The sequence below is a fragment of the Pseudoliparis swirei genome, chromosome 22, assembly GCF_029220125.1.
Source record: "Pseudoliparis swirei isolate HS2019 ecotype Mariana Trench chromosome 22, NWPU_hadal_v1, whole genome shotgun sequence".
NCBI lineage: Eukaryota > Metazoa > Chordata > Actinopteri > Perciformes > Liparidae > Pseudoliparis > Pseudoliparis swirei.
The window spans coordinates 6,611,016-6,623,376 of NC_079409.1; the positions used below are offsets into that span (position 1 = coordinate 6,611,016).

The 12,361-nt window shown below is 41.9% G+C and overlaps 1 protein-coding gene across 1 annotated transcript; it reads left to right on the plus strand.

The window, feature by feature from the left end:
• The first annotated feature begins 8,977 nt into the window (after positions 1–8,977).
• LOC130213229 (uncharacterized protein C1orf232) lies at positions 8,978–11,905 on the plus strand. The gene is made up of 4 exons (XM_056444705.1): positions 8,978–9,058; positions 10,274–10,357; positions 10,594–10,700; positions 11,527–11,905. The coding sequence occupies exons 1-4, from the start codon at positions 8,978–8,980 to the stop codon at positions 11,903–11,905; spliced, it is 651 nt and encodes a 216-aa protein (XP_056300680.1).
• The last annotated feature ends 456 nt before the right edge of the window (positions 11,906–12,361 follow it).

The window sequence follows — 12,361 nt, forward strand, 5'->3', positions numbered from 1 at the left end:
TCTGTCGCCGTGCCACCAGGAAACGCATGGAGGAAACCATTAGCAGAACATCTGTAGCCAGAGCTTTCTCCACAGCGCTAAAGAACGCTGAAATGGAAATCACTGGAGAGGGAAGTCGTGACTCTGTAAACCACAAACACTCGACACCCTCACGCAAGTTTGTCCCTCGGAGTGTCATAACAACACGCTTCAATCTAGGTTGTCAATATTTATATATTCTGTGCAGATATTGAGTGTTTTAACTCCTGCTTAGCATAAAAAAATGCTAAGTAGTAGCTTACAAGACCAAAACAAAAAAATCAATAACCTGATGCATAACATTATAATGGTTTTATCATTAAAGTCTGCTGTAAAATCATCTTAAATGTAGCAGCTCATCAACTCGTCTTGTCTTTAATGAAGTCTGTAAACGTAAAGTTCATGTAGTTTTCAGTGTAATTCAAAATATTTGAAGATTTCACACATATCAGCTATTTTTGAACAAATGGTGGAAAAACTATCCCACTGTATTGGATTAAACATGCGTAAAACATATCCCCAGTTTTTTCTGCATTCATCTTTGCCTTTTCACAATCACGTCAGACGAGTCTTTTTGCCATCGAAAGCCTGAGAATGTTGTTTCAACACCCCGCAAGGTTTTCATGGGCACATTGTTGAGCTGAGCCGCTGCATGAGAGCAGCCGTGGACAGTAAGCTGCTGATTTCCTGTCTATACTGGTGGGGTGTGTTTGTATACTAGCCACATGTGGGAGCCCGAGCTGGGAATAGACGGTGGTTTGGGAATGATAGTCTCTTTTCGTAGAGTCTCATTCCTGTCATGAGCGGATAGAATTTTATGAAATATTATCCCTGAACAAACTGTCATATAAACTGTAGGATGTGGTTTTTTTTTACAGAGTTTCAGTCACTTCTTGAGAGCTTCAGGTGTTTGCATTCAGTATATTTAAGTTAACAAAAGTGTGTGTGGGAGTTTTCTGTTACACAGCAATATGTTTCTTTATTGTCTCTCCTCTCTTTGCAGTATTCACAGGTCTTTTTGCCTCATTCTCCACACCAGTGCAATACTCTGCGTTCTCTTGGTGCAAAAAATTATTTAAAAAATGTGGACCGCCTTGTTGGGAATAGATCACTTTCCCCCGCTCTACGACATTGACATACATCACGTACATTGTGTGATCTACTTCTCAGCCGTATACAGGATACCATATTAACGGTGACACGGCAGTACTCACTTCAACCTGTTGACTTCAAATGCCAAAAATAGAAGTAACTAAAATATCACCTGCACACCGCTCTGCGGTTAAGACTCACTGTAGACACTTAATATCTCCTGCAAGTATAGTCCTGAGTTTATTCCTCTAAAATTTAAATTCGAGCAATTACCTGGTTATGAGTATATCATAAACAATGATGCAAAAACTTGTGGTTGCCTGTTTGACAGCTGGGATTATTACCATTAGCTACCACACGGGAGCAATTGATCGATTCTTTCTCTGTCATCGTGGAATTTGAACCAGCGATCAGCAATCACGTTGACATAAGATATATAATATATCTTTAGGTTACTTTGTGTAATCTTCGATACGTTCTGGTGCTCCACATTTCTTGATTAATTTTAGAGTCACACCTTGCTGACTGTAAACTGCTGAGTGAGGGGAAACAAAGATGTCGGCTCTATCCCGGAGCTCATGTATGTTGCCCCTGTGTCGGCCTCTTTGACTGCTTATACCTGCATCTCTTCTCACGCATATCGCTCGTGTCCAAATGAAACACCCGCTGCTGTGTTGAATACCATCCACACCCTCGTTTCCTTTTTTCGGCCGCTAACTGCTTATACGAGGTTTATGTAACTCCTCCGGTGCAGGATAAAGTTCCACTTACATCCGTGTGCCAGGACGCGAAACCCAAGACAGAGAAATGTCTCTAAGAGAATGCAGAAATGATTTATAGCTTTAACTTTCTCGTCGTCCCCTCTGATCCCTCCCGCCCCGCTCCACTCAAAACCCTGTCGTGGACGGTACCGGTAGATTCCTTCTTGGCCTCGCCTCGGACGAAGTTCCTAGCGTGCTGGAGGCGATACCAGGGCTCTCAAGTTTTGAAGACAGGCAAGAGTGACATTTCCATCAGAACGGAATTTTCGGATATCAGTCAGTCGCGCGCAATTCCAGGATGCTTTATTTTCATTGGTTGCTGGATTAAATCTTACCCAGATACAACAGATATGGGTTTTTTTCTGATTGGCTATTGTGTGGCCCATTTTTGTTGTTGTTGATTGGCTGATAAGTGGCTCCTCACAGCAGAACTCCAGGGGAGCGCTTGATTCCTCCACGGTGAGGGCAGCGCGGCGGCACATTAAAACATGAAATAGCCGAGTTTTTTTCAGCGTGAAAAATACGATGTGTGGCGGGAGTGCGTGACATAAGACCGAAATGCGTGAGTCTCACGCTCAATGCGTGACACTTGAGAGCCCTGCGAGACTAGAAAGCATAGTTCAAATCAGCGTAGCCCACTGATTGGTCCGAGGGCGTCGTCACAAGTGCAACAACAAGGGCGACCTGCACAAAATCGCCATGTTTAAACAGCCGCGCTAACCGTCAATAGCAACCACAAGTTTAAATTTCGCCCGACCTTTTAAAAAGTGTCAACCGTCAAAACGACGCCCTTCACTTACACAACGCACACGCCGACCCACAAGGGTGGACTTTCTCCTCTTTGGTTGCCGAGGAAAGGATCCAGCGCGCGTCACGTTGAAGAGGACGCCGCCGTGGATTCACAGGGTGGCGTTTGTCCTTTTCCAACTTCAGTGGAAAGGGACCAGGAAAAAGATTTACTTCTGAGTTTGCACGTTTAATTTTTATGATCTCTAAACTTGTCCAGCAGGCTTTTTTTACTCTGGCTGCCATTACATATATAATATGTGTATATTGAACCGTGGGGTTTTCATTTGAATCTTTGAATGTCGGAGTCCATCAAATCTGTACGTCATATTATTTCCGGCGAGTCTGTAGCCTACGTCTGCTTTCCGCTTGGTCATGAACTTTAAATTCCTGTGGAGCTAAACGGAGACGAGCTGCCTCCGGCCGCGCGGTGGAAACCTGCTCCGAACTCATTCACAGCCGGTTTGAACAGGTTCAATCCTGACAACAAATAATAATAAACCCCTCCACGGTGGCACAGAGGAGCACACAACCGAACACAGAACCACAGGAAGGGGTTGGGATGGGGAACCTCCTTGAAAAAGCTAAAAACGGCAGGCCTTATGTAATTCAACACCTGCTAACAGCAGCAGGTCTGTTCATATTGATATCATCCTCAGGCCTGGTGGACTGGGGGTACTTAAGTTTATCAAGTATTGTTTGGGCGGTTATTGCACTTCTGTCAATATCGACTATCTTTCTCATGAAACAGAAGAATGTATGATAAATGCCAGAGTTTAATCATCTGATAGGCACAACAGGTTTGCCTATGCTGATTCAAACTGGTCAGATGACTCGTCCATGTCACACCGTGGTGAAGCTTGTCTTGGGTTTTTGTCTCGTAACTTCCTGTTTTATTTTGAAGTCTAACTCTCCTCTCGTTTCAGGTCACTTGCCCTTCCTCATGTGTCACCGGTCTGATTGTCTCCCCTGATCCCTGATTGTTTCCACCTGTTCCCCATTACCCTCATGTGCTTATAGTCTGCGTCTTCCCTCTGTCCTGTGCCAAAGTGTTTCGTCTCATGGTCGTTCACCAAGGCCACGTTCATAGCCGCCGAGCCTTTTTGGAAACTGATTACCAACCTCGAAAGAGCGATTTTTGTTATAGTTTTCATAATCCAGCGTTTGGTTTCTTAGTACATTATTTAGCCTCCACCTCTTAGGAGAGTTTTTGTTTTGATTATTAAACTGCTCACTGACGCCTCAGCATTTTGAGTCCTGAACGGAATCTCGGCCTGACAGTCCATACTGGTGATTTAATCATCTGTGTGTGTTCAGAGACAACACAGAGGTCACAACTTAAGGAACTCAGTCAACCTGCGTCTCATATCAAAGGCTATGTGTTATACACGTGAAATGAGTTTGATGTTGTTCAGTCTGTATTCTCATAGAGATGATAGTAAAAGCACATTAGCTTTTGAATGAGCAGTATTTACCATTAAAGGAGCAGTCTATACAACACTCAGAGCATTAATATGAATAATATTTGCTATGGAAATATATAATCGATCAATAGTTACCTGAGCCATATAATCCGGTTTATTGCCCTTAAAGATAAGCTGTTTACACGGCCAATGAAAATGAATATTCCACTATCATTCCATGTAATATTTACATGCAGTCGTACATATTCTGATTCATGTAAAACAAGCCTGTTTTATATATATATATATGTGTATATATGTATATATATATTCACATATACAATATATTTAGATATATATATAAAAGTATATATGTATATATACATATCTACATATATGTATATATATACATATATACTTTTATATATATATATACTCCTTCACAATATGTATATGTATAAATACATATATGTATATGCACCTTTTAAAACGATCGCTTGGGGAAATCATACAAAAGAAGCACGGGTACACCTCAGACCATTACCCCCAAATGACCTTGAGAGTTCTTCGGTTAAAGCAAAGTCGAAAGCCAAGATGCTGATGGGAACATAACAGCAAAATCCTGTTTTGAGAGGAAGGAGGAGCCGCGAAATGTAGGTTTTTATCGTGCGTTATGGCATGGCCTCGTAAAACACCATCAAGGGGCGTGTGATATGTTGATGCAACATGCACACAGCCTGTCATGGCCTCAGCATGCAAACAAAGACATGTACACGCATGTACACATTCATACAGATGTAGGGTAAACCTTTTCAAAAGTTGGGTGTCTATTTTTTATTTTACAGGTGACTTTATTATGATGTATTTTCCATTACAATTAAAGTGATTTCCAACAGCCCCGTATGGCGTTACACCAATCCACGTGTTATTTCCAGGTTCAGACCTGGAGTGAAGTTACACTCTCAGCCTCGTTTTGTGGGCCCGTAAATATACACAATGATTTTTAATCGCTCGTACAGGTTCGAACTCACTTTCGTTAACACTTTTTTTTATCGTTAAAATGAAGACAAAATAATAATTCCAACTATGCTGTTAACTTTACAACGCTTTTGTTAAGCTCGCAAGCCGGCTATCTTCATGAAGATGGGGAAGGCCGCGGCTGCACTCAAGGAGCTGGCAAACACCCAAAGTTCTTAATTTGTTTACAGCAAGGACGAGGAAGAAGGAGGAGTCAAATAAAAATGTCAAACTATTCAGGTAATCTTCTGTGTGATAGGCCAAACCACAAACTGTCGGCCTACACGTACAGCGGGCTGAGCGTCTGTGATCAGGATTTAAACTGTGGAGTCACGTTTGCATCGACCTTCAACTCTACAGCGTTTCACTGCAGGTTGTGCTGACAGGCGGCAGAATAAATAGAGCATTTACTGTACATGAAGTTCAGCAGGCCACTTCAACTCATGGTTTTAAATTGCCACTGATTACTGGTTTATCTATACGGGTTTATCAGCATAAGGTTATGTCTATAGACATCCCTGGCTGACATGCCTCCTGAGAGGTCAGCAGATATATATATATATATATATATATATATATATATATATATATATATATATATATATATATACATGATCTTATTCAAAATTAAAAAAATTAAAATAATATATATAGATTATTTTAATTAAATTTATAATCTTATATCGAAAAATAATATATATATGCACCTGCAGACATTAGCATGGACTTTGATTCATATTAATGTTGTTTATTTTTTATATTTTTTTAATCTAATATTTTATATATATATATAAAATCGTATACAAAAAGAGGGAAGAAACCTTCAGGAGAGCAACAGAGGAGGATCCCTCTCCCAGATGGACAGGTGCAATAGATGCCATGTGTACAGGTATCACTCGCATTGAGATTCATAAACTGTATCAATAGTAATATGTATCTACTGAAAATAAGATAGTAATGAAATACCTCCCTCACTACTTTATACCAGCATGAGCAGATTGTTTCATGATAAGTAAGTCATGTTAAGAATCACTGCACATTCACGCTTTCTCAGGTCATCCAAAACCAGATGCTCAACGCTGGAAAGGACTCGTGCGCCACCTTGTGGTAAACAGTGGTATGTTTCCTCCTTGGACGTTTTCCACGTGAGAAGCAAATACGAGTCAGTAAATGATAAGAAAGAATCAGTGAAAGTGAAAGTAAGAGGTCACCTGGAAGAAGGAAAGGAAACGAGGTCAAATGGAGGCTTCACTGGTACAAGGTTTGTATTTCATATCAGGGACTATTGGCATAAAATAAAAAAAACATGTCACATGAATTTAATGTTGAGTAAGATGAGCGTGTTGATTAATGAGTTTGAAGAATAGTTTAATTGAACAGAATATGTGTCTCTCGCTCTCCAATAAAGTTACTTGTTGATGCTAGCACGACAGATATGTTGCTTAATTAAAGAAATGAGCTTGAAGGCTCATTGTTATAGTTGAGAACAGCAGTTGGACTGAAACGTTCAGCCTCATCTGAGATGTCTTCTCACAGGCCTGGATGCAGACATGTGACTGAAAGCTCAATAAAAAACACTTAAGAGGAACTCGTTTATTTGATTAATTATCTATACAGGCGTTTTAAATCATGCACACTATTTGCATCGTGTGTCTATGCTCATTCACACACTCTGCAAGGAGGACAGCATAACTTCTATTACTCCAGCTCTGTACTACATTTATTTGACAGATATGAATCGATTGCTAGTTACTTTACACATTAAGATTTTACTCCACAACAAAAAAATCTTATAAAATTATGCTTTTTAGTAGATTTAACTATCCAACAGTTTATAAAGTAATTAAAATGAACTCAACTTCGACCAGCAACATCATCACTTGCTACATACATGTTAATGCATCAATAATCATAATGATAATAAAAATACAATAATACAACATTTACAATAATATAACATTTTGAAACATTCTGCAATTTGTTTTTTTAATCATTTGACAACATTTTGTTTGTAATATACTTAAACTAATGAACAATTAATGAATAATACTTTAACCACTGTGACCTTAATTGAAAAGTTATATATATATATATATATGATTATAATCATTTATATATTCACTTTAAATACACAGTTTGTAGACCTTTTTAACTATTAGCTTTTATCTTTATTTCATCAAAAGTCCTGTTTGACATAATGCTTCTACGTGTCCGTGGCTTCTCTGGCATTCCTCTTCAGACGCAGTGGAGATGAAAGAAGACGACGTGCCGCCTCCGTGAGGATCCTCTGCCCCGCTGTGGGCTGTTACCTCACATGAATACACGGGTGTGTCTTTTCCACTCTGAAACACGAGCTGCTGCGGCCTAAACCAAACCGGCCGGTCTTCAAATAACAGACGTCAATCAGTCTGTGTGCACGCACGTGTCGTGCATAGAACTGCATTCATAATTCAGGTTGATCTTATGGATCTGCCCGACCCCACGGCTTCATTCACATTCAGCTGTACGTTAAACAAAACCAGCAACAGGAGAGCTGGAGGACGAGCTGGATCCAATTTCTCGGATGAATCAAGATTATCCGTCTGGCTAATTTGGTTAGATTTACATAGATGTACAGCAAGTACTGCACTCCCATTTGTTTTAGTCAATATATAGTTTTGCTTTAATCATTGCTGAAATAAAATAGATAATTGAGATGTATAGTTTAAGTTAAATGTAGTTGTTTCTTTGCAAATTCAAGCAAATACTGAAAGCAGTGTGCATCTCTGTCCTCGGCTGTATAGTTGTGGGTGGCTGGAGAAACTCAATCAGTCATCAAAACTTTATACATCTGTCTTTATCTTCTACGCGACACTCGCCGGCCCTCTCAGGTTGCCGAGCGACCGGTAACAAAAAAAAAAGAAATAAATAAATAAAATCGTTGCGGAGAACCTGAAACTGATTGATGACCAACTGATATGCTGGCGGCAGCCAATGAGAGCGGAGGAGGATGACTTGCAAGGAAGTGACTAGTAACAGTGGCCTTGTGTGTGTGTGTGTGTGTGTGTGTGTGTGTGTGTGGTGAGATGGTATGAACTTGAGCATCCATGAATAAACTGCAGGAATGAACGTGTGCTGATTACCGATCAGACAACAAGTAGTGAACGCATGTTTCTAGACGTTATGAAGAATTCACGCCCAATTTGAAAGGAAACTGATCATTTTGAAGGAGGATTTGTATCCCTCCAAATATTAGAAAGCATGACCTTGTTCGAGGAAGTGAAGCTGCTGGAGCATTAAAAAAAAAAGTTAAAAAAACATCCACATTTGAGCATAATCACACACAATACTGTGCATGTGTGTGTGTGCCTATGCATCAGTGTGTGTGTGTGTGTGTGTGTGTGCCTATGCATCAGGGTCACAGGAGCCAGTCTACCAACACTGGCTGACAATGGACCTCTGGCTCTGGGAAAGAGACCCTCTGAAATATGCATGAGGAAATCTACACCTGTTTCCAGGTAACCAAGGCAGGGATTCTGAAGCGTGACGTTGAACTCACTGTGTGTGTGCGTGTGCGTGTGTGTGTGTGTGTACACACTTGCGTGGGCGGATGCAGCACAGCTTCCTAAGCTTTACCTGTTCAGACACTCTGTGGGGACGAAAGCAGCCGTCAACTCCGCCTGCTCGACGAGACGGACGGTACCGGAGCGAGAAGAGAGGCGCCATGACGCGCTGCTGAACTGGTTCTGGGCCCCGGGCCGAGCTACGGAGAACTCGTGCGCATGGAAGCAGGTCGAGGTCGGCCCAACTGAGACGAGCCGAGGCCGGAAGAGGAGAGTCGGCGGAGAGCGGACCCACAGAGGCACGCAGAGGTCTTCAGAGGTCGGGGGCCCTGAGCGTTGAGCATCTTCTCCTGCAAGTATGAACCCGGTGTGGAAAGTCTACAAGAGCAAAGTGCTGAAGACCCTCAACCCGGAGTATGAGGAGGACGCTCCGGAAGAGGTACAACTTTTCTCCATCTCACCGATTCAAACGGATGCGATAGATAAAGTGTCAGAACGTGGACGTGGTTGTCGGGAACAGAAGTCGGAGAGTCACGGCGTTTGGGTTCTGCTGATGTTTTATTCACCGCGGGGTCAGGCGAGCTCGCTCGGCCGTGTAAAGGGAACTTTTGAGGCAGAAGTTACGTGGGCGCGATACTTCCTCTTGTGTATTCTGGACATTTTCTGAGTGAAGGATTAACTGATGAAATGGTATTGATGAACATATGTTCTGTTTCCAGAGTCAAAGAATAAAGCAGCAGATGTATTAACAGCCTCAACAAAGCAGTATTTTACCTCAAGGCAGCAGTGCAACGCACGTATCACATTTCATGAAGTGCTTTACACATTTAAGTAATGTTTCCAATGTAGGCTACTTTTTATGGTACTTCTGGCCCACTAAATTATAAAACACAAATTTTACTGTTGAAGATTAAACCAGTGGCCGCCAATCTTTATGTCTGACATTTCCTCTGGTAACTTTAACAATTGAATAATTGTAAAAAGGTAAAAGTCAACAATATTTCACAAAAAAAGAAGAGATAATTCAAGAAAAGTTAAATAAATTATTAACGATTTGCGTAGGAGATTTTGTTCTTTTTTTCAAATTTATTTTGTACGCTTTAAGTAGCAGAAGATTTCTTCTTTTCAAATTTATTTTGTGCGCTTTAAGTGATGTACCAAACAGTATATAGCTTTACCTCCACCAGCTACACTTGTAACAGTCATTTTTCTCAAGTATTTCAAGACCTTTACTTGGAGTATTTGACATTATTGTATTTGTACTTGAACTTCAGTACATCCATCTTCTTCTTCTTCTTCTTCTTCTTCTTCTTCTTCTTCTTCTTCTTCTTCTTCTTCTTCTTCTTCTTCTACCGCTGGTTTACACGGCCTCATTGCGACGCCTGTACTCCATCCAAGGTCATTGCTCCGTGTGCACTTGTGAAATACGAGACATGCTCAAGTGTGTCACCGTGATCTCGTATCAAAACATAAACTGGGCTTGAAATACGACTTGAAATCAGTCTTCCACCTTCTATATTTGTGATGAACATTTCTCGGGCGTGCGCCTTTAGGCCTCGTTCTGCAGGTGGTAGTATCCAGATGTTGCACTAGATGGTGCACAGATCCCGTGCATCTGCATTGTACATCCATCGGGTCTTTTATTTGTCTGCAGTTGCAGGTCACGGAGATGGAGAATGATGTGAGTCCCTTGCAGGAGGATGAGGGACCCAACACGGTGTCCCAGCTGGCCAAGAAAGTAAGAAAAACAAACACCTGGACTCCGATAACTGTTAAATGTACCACACGTCCTCCGTGTTGTGTCAGCACAGAGGAATATCATAAGTGGATGAAATATTCATTTTTAAAAGTCTTCCTCTGCAAGTATCAGAAGACCATTGTTCGAGTGATCGTCTGAAACAACCAAATGTCTCCCTCCGTTGACCTTTGACCCCCCCCCTACCCTCCCCTGTGTGTGGTTGGTTGTCCGTCCAGATGCAGGGGGCCGGGACTAAGAGCTGGAACAGACTGTCGTCTCTCTTCAACAAAGACGACGAACACCAGCTTCTAGAGGAGACCGAGAGCCCGCCCGTCGCCGACCAGTGAGTGGAGATATTTCTCTTTTGTTAACGTCTGTCCTCTTTCCCCCCGGACGGATGTCACTCCTGCACCGCGTCCCATCTGTGTGGTAAAATAAAGCTGTTTGTTGGGTCTATTTTTATAGTTTCCTATTTAACTCACTGACAAACTGAATGAGGAAAAAGGAAATTATTACATAATCTAACTAACATTCTAAATGTAAACTTTGATTAGGCACAAGGCTAATTTTTTTTTAAATGTGGAAGATTAATAGACTTCTCGGTTGTCTATTTTCTTCACAGCATTTACTGTAAATTAGATATATTTAAAGCAGTAGTTTGAGGAAATTTCTGCTTATTTCCCCTCCTCCCGTCAGTTAAATGAGAAGATCCTTACCAGTCTCTGTGCTCTAAATATACAACTGCAGTCAGGTTAGCTTAGCTTAGCACAATGACTGGAAACAGGGGAGAAAGGCCTGGCAGTCGAAAAATAAAAGTACCATCACCTCCAAAGCTCACTGAATAACCATAAACCGACTGTATATATAAGGAATATACAAAAATATGGTTCAGAGTTGCTGCTTTGGACAAAAGCCGGCTAGCTGTTCCCCCAGTTTGCTGTCTTCCTGCTCAGTGAAGATAACTGGGTTCTTATTGCGGACAAACTAACTCACCAAAAAGTCAAACTGCACACAAACCAATGTATCCTTGTTGTTTCTGTATCCTTTGTTTGATTTACACCACAGTCTTCTAATGATGAGTAGACCCCTAGAATACAATCTAAAATCAGAAAACACCCGTAGTGATGGCGACCGTGTGTTTCACCCCTCTGCTCTCTCCGAATCCTCAGTCCACTTGCAATGAAGCCGGAGACGCCTCCTCGCCCCACTAAGCGCGCGGCCATCTGGGATAGCTTTGCAGCCAACTGGGCGGCCAAGAAGCAGGCGGAAGCTGCCGCCGCCGCCGCCGCTGCCGCCAACGAGGCCGGAGCGGGTCAGGGTGAGGATGGGGTGGCAGAGGCCGGAGGGGAGGAGAGCCAGGGTGGGTACATCCCTCAGGGAGAGGAGAGCGAAGGAGGAGGAGGAGGAGGAGGAGGAGGAGGAGGAGGACGGAGCGGCAACAACAGCTTCTCCAAATACGTCTCTCTCGGAGGAGGAAGCGAGGACACGTCCTTCAAGTGGAACTTTGTCACCAGCAAGCTGGCTGAGCTGAAGATGAAGAGCAACTAGCTGCTCGTGATGAAGGAATCTGGGGTGTAAAAACAATATGAGGAAGAGGTTGGAGGTTGGAATATGGAGGAAGTTTAGGAGGCGGCTATAATATATGCAGGACGACCTGTAACTGAACTCTCCAACTCTTGTAGAAGTCTCTTTGGATCTGAATTTAAATGTTCTTTTACGGCCACATCACAGTGAATAAAAAAAAGTTTAAATCAACTTTTTAGGCCCACATACTCCCACCACACAAATAGAGAACAGATTTTAAATAATGTTCCCCACATATTCATATAGAAGGCATATTAGGAGGGATCATAATATGAATGATCCCTCCTAATATGCCGTCTATATGAATATGAGGGGATATTTCAAACCTCCTGGGAGACACAAAGTCACTAATACATACTTCTTCTACACTTTTAAAGAATCACATGAGTTTACTCAGCAAAAGGGACTTTTACAATTAGT